Genomic DNA, 15,968 nt, shown 5'->3' with positions numbered 1-15,968 from the left:
AACAAAATCATTTGAAAAAAATGATTGACGATTCATGAGCAAAAATCTAGTTAAACACAGCCCCAGACTATTTTAATGATTAGCTTCCTAATTTCAAGATTAACCACCTGATCATTTACCAGGGCAATGAGGTGCATGGCACAACTTTTCACACATACAAATAAGATTTTTTTTAAAACATAAAATAAAGGAACAGTAAGTGATTCTACACAATTTCTACCCTAAATATGTTTTCTCACACTCTGAACATCTCTCTAGTTAGCAGCCCAACCTGTGATGTCATGAGCGGCCTTTGCTCTGGCGTCAGGTCCTTCCTGTGCATCTCTGCTTTGGTGAGACTGGGAACATATTAATTCTGGGTTGTGATGGACGTTTAAACTGGTTAACCTTTCATCTCAACTTTTAAATTCCAGAAATGGGTAATTAACTATTTTACACACAATTTTTTTTTTTTTCTGGTGCCTGATTGTCTTGTGGTTTTATTCTTAAAAAAGGCACACCACTTAATTTTGAATTGAAATCGATTTTTAACACACAATGCTGAATTTGTAACAGGTATAATAATATACTACTAAAAATGTGAAAGTATCTCTACCTGTAGAGGTCCCTCAAACTCTGGAACAGAACAATATCATGGTTTATTTGGGCAGGTAAAAAACCTAGAATTAGGATTGAAACTCTCCAGCTGCCAAAAGAAAGAGGGGGAATGGGTCTACCAAGGCGGAAGGAATACTACTTTGCAGCCCAGCTGAGATACTTACTATGTTGGTGTAAACCAGACTACACAGCAAAGTGGAAAGAAATGGAAAAAGAATTTGGAGGATACCCAATTCAGAATGTGATAGGAGATAAGGAAACATACAATAAAAAATAAAATTGACTCAATTACACTATTCACTCTGGAATTATGGTACAGAATAATTAAATGATATGGGACAGACAAGGATATTCACCTGTTAAAGTGGGTTGCATCTGAAAGGTAATAACAGTGGGAAATTAAGGGAATTGCAGCCTGGTGCACTCTAGAGAAAGATGGGGATTTGGAGAGTTTTCAGAACATGAGAATCAAATATGATCTGGATGTACACGAATTCTACAGATACTTACAGCTAAGAGATTATTACAGGTAGGAAATCAAGACGGATCCCTCTAGGGAAGTGAATGGTGTGATACAAGCAGTGATTAGTATTTACAAGGGCACCAAATTTAGAATTATATCAACACTACCAAAAACTGACAAACAAGAATACGACTGATTATGTAAAAGAAAAGTGGGAGTCTGAGTTTAATATAAAAAATTCCGATGAAGATTGGCTAAATATGTGGAAAATACATCAAACATCCACCAATTAATTGATTTGGAGGGAGTTCTCTTGGAAAAACTTGATCAGATTCTTTATAACGCCCAAGGTCAAGAGTAAATATTTGAACATGAATCTTCCCTGATGGAGAGAGTGCGGAGCAGTAAGCCCAGATCATGCTCATGTATTTTGGAAATGTGATAAGGTACAACTGTTTTGGAAGATGGTACATAACACTGCAAGAGGTGTTAAGATATGAGATCCCTATGTGCTGCGAGGTACTCTATTTGTGTAATTTTACAGAGGAAAATGTGCATGTAGGGGATAGATACCTGGTAAAAATATTATTAAAAGCGCGTAAAAAAGCTATCACAAGGAAATGGGGTAGAGTGGAGTCTCTGAATCTGGAACAATGGATGGAGATAATAGAAGAAATCCATATAATGGAAAAATGGACACATCGTTTAAGACTGCAAGAAGTGCAGCTGGACGACAAATGGGCTGAAATTGACATTTTTCCAAGACCTGGAACAGCGACAAAGACTGTTGAAGGATTATTAGATACAGAGGACGAAACAGAGAACTAACAAATGACCAAGAAGGAATGCAACTCCCAACAGGACTTTAATTTGTTTGTGGGGTTTTTTTTTTTTTTTTTTTTTCCAGTGTGGCTGTTTGGTTTTTGTATTGTGAAGTGATGTTTGCAAAATGTGAAAAATCAATAAAAAACAAAGTTAAAAAAAAATGTGAAAGCATCAAGAAGGTTTCTGGTTTGACTCCCAGCAGGGTCTTTCTGTGTGGGGTGTGCATGTTCTCCCTGTGCATGCGTGGGTTCCCTCCTGGTTGTCCTGCGTCCCTCCACAGTTCCAATACGTATGTCGGGTTGATTGGTGAATCTATATTACCCATAGGAGTTGCTGTGTGGGGTCGCTTGCCTGTGTGTTGACCTATGCGAGGTATTTCATTCATTCATTCATTCATATTTTATTTCGAGCAATACAACATAACATAAGTGACCTGCGTGCAACATAAAATTAACCAAATACCTTTATCAGGTTTATCAGGTGCAGGTTCAAAATACAAATTAACTTGTTAACACTCGAAAGGGAGTGGGAAGAAGAAAACTTATTTAATCCCACCCCTGTTTCTCATTAACAACTTGATAGATTTTTTTTTTCTTTTTTTTTTTAAGGCTTCCTCCTGTCTCAACATTTGAACCAAAACAATGAACAAAAGATCTATATCAAATTATAATAAAATTTATTCTACAGTTCACCTCACCTAAATTTACACACATTGTGGTTGTGAAATGCAGATGCATTTCACAACCACAATGCGCGCACAATGCGAGGTACACCCCTCCCTTTCAGCTGAGGAGAGCATGGATAAGCTCCAGCAGACCTTTGTGACCCTAACTTACAATAAACAGGTATAGATAATAGATGGATGGGAAATTACTTTAGTAAACCATGTTCCTCTCTAACCCAGATGGAGAGGGAGAGAGGACCCAGCTCTGTTTTGTTGAAGCTTTATTTAAAATATCAGCAGATGTAATATCCAGAAATGGCTCACCCCTATTCCCTGCAATAACTGCCAAATTCTTCACCGACAAAATCCAAAATATTAAACAAGCAGTTGGTACATCAGCAGCAGGTTCAGGGTATGTACTGTATGTGTCCCCTGAAAACCGGGTCAAACACCATGACAGTTCCATCCCATTAAAGGCAAAGACCTGGGGGGCATCTTAGGTCAACTGAGCTCCTCCTCTCACAGTTTACTTTAGACATCCTGCCAACGTGTTTTTTCAAAAAGGTATCAAAGATTTTGGAGTCAGACCTGTTACTGATTGTGAATTTGTTTCTCAGAGCCACTAAAAACATGTGTAATTAAGCTTCTGCTCACAAATGAACTACAGGCTGATCACAAATCTTCCATTTTTAAGTAAGATCAATTAAAAAGCGGTTTTCAACTGCTTCCAGTCAGGTTTTAGATATATATATATATATATATATATATATATATATATATATATATATATATATATATATATATATATCTATAAAACTTGAGTTGCAAAACCTTATCCCATTTTAACTACTGTTTTTATCAATTGTTCTTTTTGTTTTACATTTTAAATCCCGATTTTTATTTTTCTTATTTTCTTCTGTCTGGTGATGTTTGAATGTCTCTGTAAAGCCCTTTGAATCACCTTGCAGTTGAATTGTGCTATACAAATAAACTTACCTTGCCTTACCCTACCTTTAGAGCTCTGTACGCCAAAACCTCCAGACTCAGAGACAGTTTCTTCCCCCAAGCTGTTGCTCTGATGAACTCTCATCACTCAGAGTCTCAGAGTAATCGATCACTGTGCAATAATAATAATAATAATAATAATAATAATAACCACAATCATATGCTGTAACAATGCTCCTTTCAATAACCATGTATACCTCATATTGCTGCACCTTTCAATTTTTTTTAAAATTGTATATATGTTAATAAAAGCCATTTGTCTATCTACTCAGAATCAGAATCAGAATCAGAAAAGGGTTTATTGCCAAGTTTGTTAACACACACAAGGAATTTGTTGTGGTGATTGGTGCAATACAATAAAAATAAAAATATAAAAACAAACAAATATATAAGAGATAAAATAAGAGATAGAATAAAATAAAATGTATAAACAGAAATGTACAATATGAGGTTTTAAAGTGCCGGATATGAATCTTTACGAAAAGTGACGTAGGATGACTTAGGACAGATAAAATAAAATGTATAAACAGAAATGTACAATATGGGGTTTTTAAAGTTTTTACTGTTTAGTGAGCGAAACAACCGGAGTCAAATTCCCTGCCTGGCATGTTCAAACTTGGCCAATAAAGCTTATTCTGATTCTGATTACCTGTCAAGGTAGCAGAAGGAACAGAAGAAACTTTTGTTATTATATTGATCACCGTGCAATAATAATAATAAAAATAATAATAATAATAATAAAAACCACAATCACATGCTATAACAATGCACCTTTCAATAACCATATCTACCTCATACTGCTGCACCTTTTTTTAAATTGTATGTTAATAAGAGGTGCCCTTTGTCTAATTACTGTACAGTGAGCGAAAATAACCGGAGTCAAATTCCCTGTCTTGGCCAAACCTGATTCTGATTTAAGAAAAGAAGTTTCAAAAAAATAATAATTACAAAAAATTACAAAAACGCAATAAAACATGAAAAATACTGTATTTTCTTCTTAAGGATCTTGCAGCTGCCCCAACTCCCCATATTTCCTGTTTGCAATAAATAAGAAAGGATAATGGAGACCTCTTTAAAATGACGTGGCGGTTTTTATTGTTTGCAGACATATGGGCTGCTGACGGGTTTTCTAATCTGTTTTTGTGTACGTGTGTGTGTCCTGAGCTGCCATTCGTGCGCGCTGTAACTGACTCTGGGATCATTATTATGGGCTGACGGGGAGGATCTGTGCGCACTGCCCTTTAACGGCTGATTCATGGTTCCGCGTTACATCAACGCAGAGCCTACGGCGTAGGGTACCGCGGCGACGCACACCGTACGTAGCGCGTCACCGCGTAACCCTACCCCGTAACCCTACGGCGTAGGCTCTGCGTCGATTTAACGCGGAACCATAATTTAGGCTTATGCCGCGTTCCATTTGTCCTCGGAAGTGGAGATTTCCCAGTTCCCAGTTGGATTTTTCAACTGGAACGCCCCTTGAAGTGGGATTTCCCACTGGGAAAGTGGGAGAGTCTTCACCACTCCCGAGTTCACATTCCAAGATGGCTGCCCCGGTTGTAAACAGTAGAAGAGAGCTTCGTAGCACTTCATTCTAGTTTTGGTCACACTAAATCAGTCGTGTACAAGTATTGTTCGGCATATATATGCTGCTATAGTGTAATTTACAATTTTCATGTGGTATATGCGAACTACAAACTGGTTTACCTACTTTGTAACTGGAACGCTGATAACTCGGCTGTGACGTCATTCCCAGTTCCGCGTTCCGACTTCCGAGGTAAATGGAACGCAGCATTAAAATGCGTCTGTCATCTCTCCCGTTAATGGAGAGTCATAGTAGCTGCTTACCGCGGTGCAAATCTGCTCAGCGTTTTTTCTTCGACTAGTAGGGAAGGAGCCAAAGAAGAAGAGAGGAAAAAATAAAAAAAAACCACTGGAGTGTATTTTGTGTCGGCCGAATCCCCCAGAAGGGAAGGGGAAACAACAAGCTCCGCCAGACAGACGGAAACGAGGGGGGGTGTCCACATCCCTTTAAGAGCGAGTGGGACATAGCGGTGCGAGAAAAGGAGAGGAGGGGGAGAAGAAAGAGGAATTAAAAAAGAAAAGGAAGAAAGAGACAGGGAGGGAGGAGGGAGAGCGGGCGATAAAAAAAGAAAGATGACATCCTCGCAGCTGAAGGGCCGAGGTGGAGCGAGAGGCTGCGGCCGGGCGGGAGCGCCGCTCGCCGGGGTCACGGCTTGAATCTACACCGAGGCTTCGACTCACACCCGACCGGCCTGGCGGGACTGACCGGGAAAAATAGATTCATAAATTAAAAACAAAGCAGAACCTGCTTTGCTGCCAGATTCGTGTGTTATAACTCATACTTGTTCTCTCGCTTGAAAAAAAAAAATGCATTTATTTCACGTAGGTGGATTTGTGTATTGTTATAGTGTTACACAGTGAGATGCGATATATTTTTAGTTTTTTTTTTGTTTTTTTTTTTAAGTAGTTTTTTTTTTTTTTTTCCTGTGTGATACTGCGTTTTGGTGAGAATAATTAAAGTTAAAACCAAAGTGAAAGAGAAGCGGGTGTTTTCGGGGCCTGCTGCATCACTGCCCGACAGCTGCGAGCATTTTTAATTGACTCCACTCGGCTACCTCAATGACAAAAACACACTCTCGCTGGCGGCTTTATTCACGTTTTTCCGACAGAATCCGAGAGCCAGTCGTCCCTGCTGCAGGACAGGTCCCTGTCCTGCCTCTCAATCCCCGCCGGGCCGGTCCAAACCATGCCAAGGCTGCTCCCCGCGGTCTCAACCAGCAGCTGACTTCATAATCTCCACCGCCGCGCCGCAAAATGGATGCTGCTTGGAGCAATTTCCTCTTCCAGGTAGGCACTGCAAGCAAGGCCTCCCTTGTTTTTCTGCTCTCACTTTACAAAACGCGCATTGTTCTCTCACACAGGCCTTGTCATTGTGCAATATCCAGCCTTTTTCCCACAGCCCTCACCGTCTTGTGTCACTACCTTCAACGAGATAATGCTGTGACTTGTGTTTACATTTGGTGATGGCCTTCTCCTTTGCTTCTCCAGAGTACTCCCACCCAAAACCAAGTGGAGGGGAGCCTCCAATCAGAGCTCATGCAAGTGCATACGAGTTCTCCCCAGACCCCACCCACAGAGCACATAGCACAGCCTCCTTCAACTGTGGACACCACTGCTCTCAGCGAGGAACCCCTGCCCGGTGAGGGACACTGCTCTCTGCACACCTGTCTGTCCGGGAACGTATTACTGAGCTGGATCATCCAGTGAGCGATCTAGAGTCAGCCAGGTGGCTTTTAAAAGCCCCGTAAAGACGAGGGAAGAGACGGGGGTGCAGTGATGCCCCGAAGTGTCCAAACTGGAGGGAAATCATGAGATAGTAGGGATGGGCGGTATGGACTAAAAAATGTATCACGATAATTTCTGGCATTTATCCCGATAATGATAAAAATGACGATAAAAAAAATACCAATTCAAGTCCACCTTTTTAAATATAAATCTATCACCACATTCAGTCTTTGGAGCCAAAACACTGCTCTAAAAGAATAGTAAATGCTACTAAACTACACCTGTACTGCAAAACTGTAATGACTCAGATCCGCCATGTTTGTTACACAAACTTTCTTTCTTTCTTTCTTTCTTTCTTTCTTTCTTTCTTTCTTTCTTTCTTTCTTTCTTTCTTTCTTTTTTTCTTTCTTTCTTTCTTTCAGGCTCATTTCTTTCTTTCTTTCAGGCTCATTTCTCTTTCTTTCTGGCTCATTTCCTTCCTTCCTTTCCTTCCTTCCTTCCTTCCTTCCTTCACGTTGTGCGTGGATTTAACACAGAACCATAAATCAGCTTTACACAAAAACGTCATCAACAGGAATTTATCGTTTTTACCGTGAGATGACAAATTCTTACCGTGGGGAATTTTTTTGACGGTATATCGTGAACGGTAAAATATCGCCCATTCCTATGAGATAGTTTAGTTTAGTTTAGTTTATTGTTTTGCACAGTTTTTTAAAACATATACAGGACCTATCAATGATAAACACTATAGCTGCAGGAAGAGGCAAAAAACCCAATGGGCTTATTTGAAGCCTCCACCGAAGATATTCAAATTTCATGTCAAGATTAACATACAAAAAAACAGAAAGTAAAACTACACAAAAGTGATGGCAAACTAATAATGCAATATATAAATAATAAAGAATAAAGACAAATAATAAGTGTGTGTGAGTGTGCATGGGATATTGTTTTTACAACTTATATTATATTGACTCCTGAGCAAATAAGACTGTACATGTCACTATGAGTAAAACACAAAAAAAAAAACAAAAAGAACATGGATACATAAACAACAATACATTGGGAAAACAGTTACAAAACAGCAGTCAAGTGGTCCTTCAAACGTCTTTTGTAATATTTCAGAGAGGACGAGCTCTTTGCCAAGTGGGAAAAATCATTCCACAATTTAGTCCCTAAATCTCACCGAAAATTGACGTCTGCAAGTGAGAAATTTAGGAGGATGAAGATCTGAGGATTGTCGAGTTGAATAAGAATGAATCTCTGAGTTTAATTTAGAGTAAGTCTTGAACTGTCCAGGAATATTACCTTCACTTGAATTTAGCTTATAAATAAAAACGCATATCTGAAAAATATTGATATCATAAATAGTAAGAATCTGGAGTTTTTGAAATAAAGGAGTAGATGAAGCGAGTGACTCTGATCGAGTTGCAATCCTAACAAAACGTTTCTGTAGGACCAGAATTTTGATGAAGATGAAATCTTCATGTAGTGACTATCTTTAGACTTTAGACTCTTTCTTCTTTTGACCAAACATCTTACTCACTTCATGAATGGTAATGACGACAGGAGATTTTTTACGCGCAGAACCGTCAACAGAACGGTAAAACGCTGTGTTGCTCCACCCTAAACGTCACTCGTTTATTCTTTTAACTGACATAAAACACACAGTCCCCAACTTCCTCCCGCTACGGAAGCCCCACTGGCCCAAACTACCGAAACTGTTAAGGCAAGTAGTGAAATTTAGGTCTTAATCACTAAAGTATAAAATAATAACTCTCAAAACTTAAACTGAAATATATTCCTTCTCTGTAAACAACAAGGCATATTATGCAATAAAAGAGTTAACTAGTCTATAAAGTAAACTTTAAGCTACACATGGCGCTTACACTTCACATGTCAAGCGGTTGCCTGCTTCGTCTGAAATTCTCTGCCATGAAAACATCATCTGCTGATTAACTGATTTAAAAATGTCTTCAATACTTTCAGCTTTTCAAAAAGAAAAGAAAAAATATAATATGTTTAATCTTTTTTTGTTATCAAGAGTTATTCAAAGTAAAAGTGGCCATTCTTATCAAGACCCTAACATCAGTTTTTCTTCAGAGTCAGAAAGAAGTTTATTGCCAAGTAGTTTAACACACACACACAAGGAATTTCTTGTGGTGATTGGTGTAATACAAAAGAGCAAATAATATTAAAGGAAAAAATGTACAACAAGTTGGTTCTAAAGTGCCGGAGTAATGAGTCTGTAGGGAAAAAAATGTACATGAGGGGATGTGGGATGTGCGCTAATGTGACGCATAAGGTCAGAAGTGGAGTCTTTACGTTAATGTAACGTAGAGTCTTTGGTACCATTTTTAAAGGGGACCTTTAAAGCATTCATTCAAGTTAAGATGTGATACATTTCCTGAATCCTTATGCTCCTATGAGTATTTCAATTTTTGTATTTTGTGTCTCTGTTGTTCCTAGATGACACAGGGATAAAATATACTATATAATTTAGGCGAAAATTGTGTAAAAATGAGCTGCAGTGACCTCTATGTTGGTCAGAAAGATTCACATCTTAGCTTGAATGAATGCTTAAAATGATACCAAAGACAATATTGTGAAACATTGACAGATATCCTGTACATGAGTCTAAACCAGGATATGCAGCAGCATCTAAAATGTAATTTTCTGAACTTAATGAGCTGATAACTATGATCCAGCTGTCACTCAGGAAGGGTTATCATACCAAAATATCATCTACAGACATGGATATTTTCAAAAATCACAAGTAAGTTTGGTCACCTTGAGTGGTACTGATATCTGATCTGGCCCATGGACTATTACTCGAGTCACCAGTTACCCAAAGTCCTGTCAGTTTTCAGCATTTACCCGAATATTGTAGCTGTTTGATCATTGGTTGTGCTTTTTGTGTTACTGTTTGGCTGTTAAGGGTGAAAGGTTCAGGTAAATTACTGAGTACAAAACGTGACAGTCTTTAAAAATCAACACCCTCCTTTCTTCTTTCTCTTCTGTCCCGGCTCTCTCGGCTCCAGTGAAACCAGTGTCTCGGCCAGCCCGGGTGCAACACATCTGTGCCATCTGTAACAAGCAGTTCAAGAACAACTACAACCTGCGGCGGCACCAGTCAGTCCACACTGGGGTACGCATGAAGGACAGGGCCAGAGAGCAGGCGGAGGGAGCAAAGGAGGGAGCAGCTGGCCAGGTGGTGGTGGCGGCAGCGGTCCCGCCGGCGATGGCGGTTGGGGCCGGAGGGAGGGCGGAGAGGCCCACTGTTCCCCTCTCCCTGCTGCACCTCTCCGTGCCTCCCCCTCTCGCCCCTCCCGGTGTGCTGGCGGGTGCCCACCAGCCTCCCCTGGGTGTTCAGGATGGTGAAGGGGTTGCCATGCCAAACATAATGGCTAGCGTTAACCCTCATGCTCCGCCTCCTGCTGCTGTCGTCATGGCCACAGGGGCGACAGTACAGGTGGGTCAGGGCCTTGTGGAGACGGCTGTCGTCAACTCCAGACCTTCAAGCATGTTGTTTCTTAAGCTGCCTGACCACCAGGACGGCCAAACCCCCGTCAACTGCTTGACTAAAATTCTCCTGTTTGTTAAATTTCACGAGAAGACAAAAAAGCTCTTATCAGTTCAGGGACCAGTGAACTCCATCCTGCTGTGTGGTACTGGTCCCCAGTTTAAGAAACACTTTGCTAGAAGCCCCCCCATGCTCCCCTGCATGTTCTCTGTAACACCAGCTGTGTGAAGACTTAAAGCCTGGCAGGAATTAATTCATCTAACATGAGTTGTTAGGAAGGTTGCTCAAGTCATGCGTTGCAGCTTTGGTCATCTAAATCAGATATAATTGGCAAACTGTATATATGTATTTGCATGGTTTCAAAAAGACAATACGTATTAGGGATGGGTGATATTTTACCGTTCACGATAAACCGTCAATAAAATTCCCCACGGTAAGAATTTGCCATCTCACGGTAAAAACGATAAATTGAGGAAATAAGAAAGAAAGAAAGAAAGAAACGACTATCGTTATTGGGATAAATGCCAAGAAAGAAAGAAAGAAAGAAAGAAAGAAAGAAAGAAAGAAAGAAAGAAAGAAAGAAAGAAAGAAAGAAAGAAAGAAAGAAAGAAAGAAAGAAAGAAAGAAAGAAAGAAAGAAAGAAAGAAACGACTATTGTTATTGGGATAAATGCCCGAAAGAAAGGAAGAAAAGAAAGAAAGAAAGAAACGACTATCGTTATTGGGATAAATGCCAAAAAGAAAGAAAGAAAGAAAGAAACGACTATCGTTATTGGGATAAATGCCAAAAAGAAAGAAAGAAAGAAAGAAAGAAACGACTATCGTTATTTGGATAAATGCCAGAAAGAAAGAAAGAAAGAAAGAAAGAAAGAAAGAAAGAAAGAAAGAAAGAAACGACTATCGTTATTTGGATAAATGCCAGAAAGAAAGAAAGATTCCCGTTGATGACACTTTTTGTATTGGTATTTTTTTTATCGTTATTGGGATAAATGCCAGAAATTATAATAATTATTTTTTTGTCCATACCGCCCATCCCTAATACGTATGTTAAAGTCGTTGGCGGAGAATATCTCTAATAGCGAGATGAACATTAATTCTGCACAGGAGATACTTCAGATCTAAACTCTGTAGCGTGTTTATATGCTCGTTTGTTTCGCCTCAGCGGCCCTCAAACCCTAACCCAAACCCCGTGAGGAAGAACCACGCCTGCGAGACATGTGGGAAGGCCTTCCGAGATGTTTACCATCTCAACCGCCACCGCCTGTCCCACTCGGACGAGAAGCCTTTCTCCTGTCCCATCTGCCAGCAGCGCTTCAAGAGGAAGGACCGCATGAGCCACCACGTGCGCTCGCATCAGGGTGGTGTGGAGAAACCCTACATCTGCCCTCACTGTGGCAAGGCCTTCTCCAGGTGACTCTGGAACACTCACACAATGTATGGATGTGTAATTAAGGCAAACGTGTTGCTTCTATTCTAATGTGTCCTCCTGTCTGTTTTTTTTCCAAAGGCCCGACCACCTCAACAGTCATGTCAGACAGGTCCACTCCTCAGAGCGACCTTTTAAATGCCCTGTACGTCACATCTGCTTGTTGTGTTATCAACAATAATAATACTTGTATACTGATAGAGTAGAGCTGGGCGATATGGACCAAAAGTCATATCTCGATATTTTCTAGCTGAATGGCGATACTCGATATATATCGATATTTTTTCTGTGCCATAATTGGGGTTTCCCCCAAAGCATTATAGCATAGCATCTCTGTTAGCTTCATTTTTTTCTGAGGCAAACCCTTAAAAAAACAGTCAGTTTTAATACAAAGCCTCGTGCCAAATGTCACACAGGTTCCTTTATTAACAGAGGTCTGCACAATATCAAAATGTATAAAACAAATGAAATAAAAATAAACTGCCTGCATATATAGAATAAAAATGCTTCTTGAATAAAATAAAACAAATATCCCTTTCCTGCATAACAATTAAATTAAAATACGCTGTGCAATTAATACAATGTAGACAGTAACAGGCAGACTTTTCCACTGAGGTTGACAGTTGTGCAAATAACAAAACATTTGTGCAAATCTCAAATAAAACATTCAAGTCAATTTGTCACAAAATAAGCTATATAAAAATAAAAAAAAAAATGTAAAAAAAAAAATTCATTTTTTTTTTTTAAATCGATATAAACGATATTGTCTCGTACCATATCGCGTTTGAAAATATATCGATATATATTAAAATCTCGATATATCGCCCAGCCCTATGATAAAGTAAAGGATGTGATCGATGCTAAATGTTTGAATCAGATGAGCCGACTGTCCTTGAGTTCTGGTTGACTGATTGCTCCTGCATCGTTGCTCCGTTTTGCATCTGTCTTCAGACTTGTGAGTCCAGCTTTGCCACGAAGGATCGTTTGCGTGCGCATATGATTCGTCACGAGGAGAAGGTGCCGTGCCACATCTGTGGGAAGCTCCTGTCGGCCGCTTACATCACAGATCACATGAGGGTGCACAACCAGTCGCAGCACCACGCCTGCCATCTCTGTAACCGCAGTAAGTGCTTGGATTGTTTTACAGTCAGTACATGTATATGAAGTAAGTGGTTAAAGATGTTTGGGGAGGCATTGTGTCTTAAGATTTGGGATTATTCACCAATACCTAACCCTAAAACCCTTTAAAATTCACAGGTGACCTGGTTGGTTGTTGCTGTTTCTTGGCTGAGTGTCGTGTGTTCTTATTGTCAAAGCTTCTTCCAGCTTGATAGCAATAAATCCGACTCAATTCATGTGGAAGCATCATTTATTTATTTAAGACTTCAGTGTATGCTTTGGTTGGATCTGTGGCTGCATACTAGGGGTGTAACAATATATCGTGCCAAGAAATTTCGCGATACAAAAACGTCACGAAAACGTGTCGTGGAGGTGACAAACATGTATCGCGATATTGGGTTATTAATATTAATCTATTGTGTTTACTAGCAACGCGCATCCGACCGCGCCTCGACCCGCGGACTAAAATCTTACTCCGCTCAGAAGAAACTAGTTCCGTTTTGCGGTCCTGTTTTGAGCTCTGAACTTTTACTTATGTAAGTCTGATGTAGAGTTAAGCCTTGCCTTATTAAATTAAACCTTTTTGGGGTCGTGAGTAGGATAAACACGGGGACAACTTCTGCTGAGTTCGAGTGTACTTTAATGTCCCTCAACTGTGTAGGATTTTAGAACATCAACACAGCACCTAGTGCCGTACTGTGGCGTATCACTCCGCCCAATCTAAAACAGACTAATCACTACAGATAAACTGACTAGTGTCATTATAGTCCCTGATTTACATCAGAATATAAAGAATATATTTATAAAATAATGAACCCTGAATTACCAAAATAACCTTCTTAACAAAAATAAATCTCCTCTTACACTTATATGGTTAGCATGAATCAATCTTTTTTATGATGTAAAATTGTATGTATGTATGTATTTACTTTTATTTATTTAATTTTAGTTGTTAAATTTCTGGAAAACTATTCAGTTTGTGGCAAAATATTTTTACTTGTATGAAACTGAAGATGCATAATGCAAACCTGACATTTACTTTTAGTTCAGTTTGTGGAAAATGGTTGGCCTGGCTTTCTCTTTAAAACTTAAACAGTTATAAAACATTACAAACTGTAACAATAGGGCAAACGCACAGTATTGTTTTGTATTTTGTGTCTTTCAAATAAAAGACCATTTTTTCCAGTCATATGTTCCTCATTCAAGGTTGTTAAAAAAATACTGCTATAATATCGTATCGTTATCGTGACCTCAATATCGTGTATCGTTACACCCCTACTGCCTACATATTATTTAAAAATAAAGTAAAACAGGAGTGAGATAAGAAATGAATGAACCGTCATCAACTGCACTGAAATTTTGAGATTTGATTATTCCACTTCGATAAGTTGTTGGTTCTGTTTTTCATCAATCGAATCAGTTGCATTGGTTCTCACTTATTGATCATACTTTCTGTTTGAGCGCTGATTTAACTCGTGGCTCTCCTGTCATCCATCAGGCTTCACCACGCTGACATACCTTCGTGTCCACGCCCAGAAGCACCACGGCCAGGAGTGGAAGGAGAGTCCAGGGGGCTTTGGTGGAACGGCATCCGGTGGCGTCCTCGTCTGCCACTTGTGTGGCGTCCACTGCAAGACGCCCACCCAGCTCCAGGGCCACATGGGCACCCACAGCAACAGCCAAGTTGCCCCGAGCCCCATCACCTCTAACGTGGCTGCCAGCAGCTCTGTCTCCCTTAGCAACATGGTGTCAACACCCACCGTTTATGTCACCGGCAACACGGTCGTGGACCTGCTTGTTACAGACTGCTCGAGCATCGCAGTTCCACAGTCCCAGAGTTAGCGGCGGACCGCTAACCTGAATCTCTGAGCGGAGGGTAAGGTTAGAGAAGGCCGAAGTTAATTGTAGATGCTGATCTAGTTTCAGTTTTTTCTCATCCCCACTTATAGGTAGGTTTAAGTGTGGGGAAGACTACCACCTGTCCACATCCAAGGGCAGTTTCACCTCAGAGCTCCAGAGAAAAGAATATAAGCAGAGCTTCATTAATGGACCGAAGTAATGACGAGCACGACCTTTGTGGCTGCGGCAGGTTCACTAACACTAACGACAAATGTGGATGTGATGTCCAGATATTTCTGAATGCTCCTTCGCATTTAAAACTCCAATGAAAGTGTGGTTTTGTGAGCATCTACTGTATTACTCTCCCCTCTCTGTCCTCTCCCTCTCTCTCTCTGTCTGTCCTCCCCTCAACCTTCCTAGCATTGGCTGCTCTCTGCAAGTGCACCAAGTACTGTATATCTCACACCAGCTCTGATCTTACCTCCATTTTTGCAGCTCACTTATTAAAAATACAAATGGCTTGCGTTAAAAAGTTTGCAGGGGGAGAGTAGCTCTCGAAAAGAAAAGAAAAAGAGGGAGGAAAAAAGACAAGCATTTGAAGGGAAGTTGTGTGTTTGGGTGTTCGCAAGTCTGGACTCCTTGTGCATGTTTTTTTTTTTTTTCTTCTTTCTTTCCTTGTTTATTTTTTTTCTCAAAACAGAACATTTGATTTAAAGATGTAAGGCTAGTTTCCCAAGTCTTTGCTTGCGGGGTGTCACTTGATCAGGACAGACAACCACACCGACGTGTCAGAGATGGTATGGAACTGTGGGATGTACGTGTTTGTTTCCTAAAGGTACAGAAATAAAAGCAGAGTTGTGTTCAGGAGCGTCAAGCACCTTAAACTGTAGTTGGATTCAGTAGGGATTAAGGTTTGAGTTTTCTGGGAATGTCTTCCTCTCTGGGTCTGACCTTTTTAAAAAAAATAAATAAATAAATAAATAAATAAAATAAAACAACAAAAAAAGAAAGGAAAAAAAAAAATAAAAGGAACAACTGCTAATCAACACTTTCAGCTTCTGACATGGCAATTCTTGCACCTGAGTACTTCCTTCTGCATGAAAACAAGCTAGCTCGGTCATGCTTATTGTTAGGGGACTGTCATGACAAAAGAAAAATTTAGCAGTTCCACTAAGTTAGTTAGCTGTAAACAATAATATTTATGA

At 39.9% G+C, this 15,968-nt stretch overlaps 1 protein-coding gene across 1 annotated transcript; it reads left to right on the top strand.

Annotated features, from left to right (window-relative positions):
* The first annotated feature begins 5,412 nt into the window (after positions 1-5,412).
* Positions 5,413-15,870, top strand: mazb (MYC-associated zinc finger protein b (purine-binding transcription factor)). Its single transcript, XM_061709011.1, has 7 exons — positions 5,413-6,422; positions 6,624-6,774; positions 9,899-10,329; positions 11,542-11,789; positions 11,887-11,950; positions 12,757-12,928; positions 14,423-15,870. Exons 1-7 carry the CDS (start codon positions 6,390-6,392, stop codon positions 14,764-14,766), a joined length of 1,443 nt encoding a protein of 480 aa, XP_061564995.1. The 5' UTR covers positions 5,413-6,389; the 3' UTR covers positions 14,767-15,870.
* Positions 15,871-15,968: the final 98 nt, after the last annotated feature.

The sequence above is a fragment of the Cololabis saira genome, chromosome 19 (assembly GCF_033807715.1).
Source record: "Cololabis saira isolate AMF1-May2022 chromosome 19, fColSai1.1, whole genome shotgun sequence".
In the NCBI taxonomy this organism is placed as follows: Eukaryota; Metazoa; Chordata; class Actinopteri; order Beloniformes; family Belonidae; genus Cololabis; species Cololabis saira.
The sequence above is the reverse complement of the archived record's forward strand: the minus strand, read 5'-3'. Positions and strand labels throughout refer to the sequence as shown.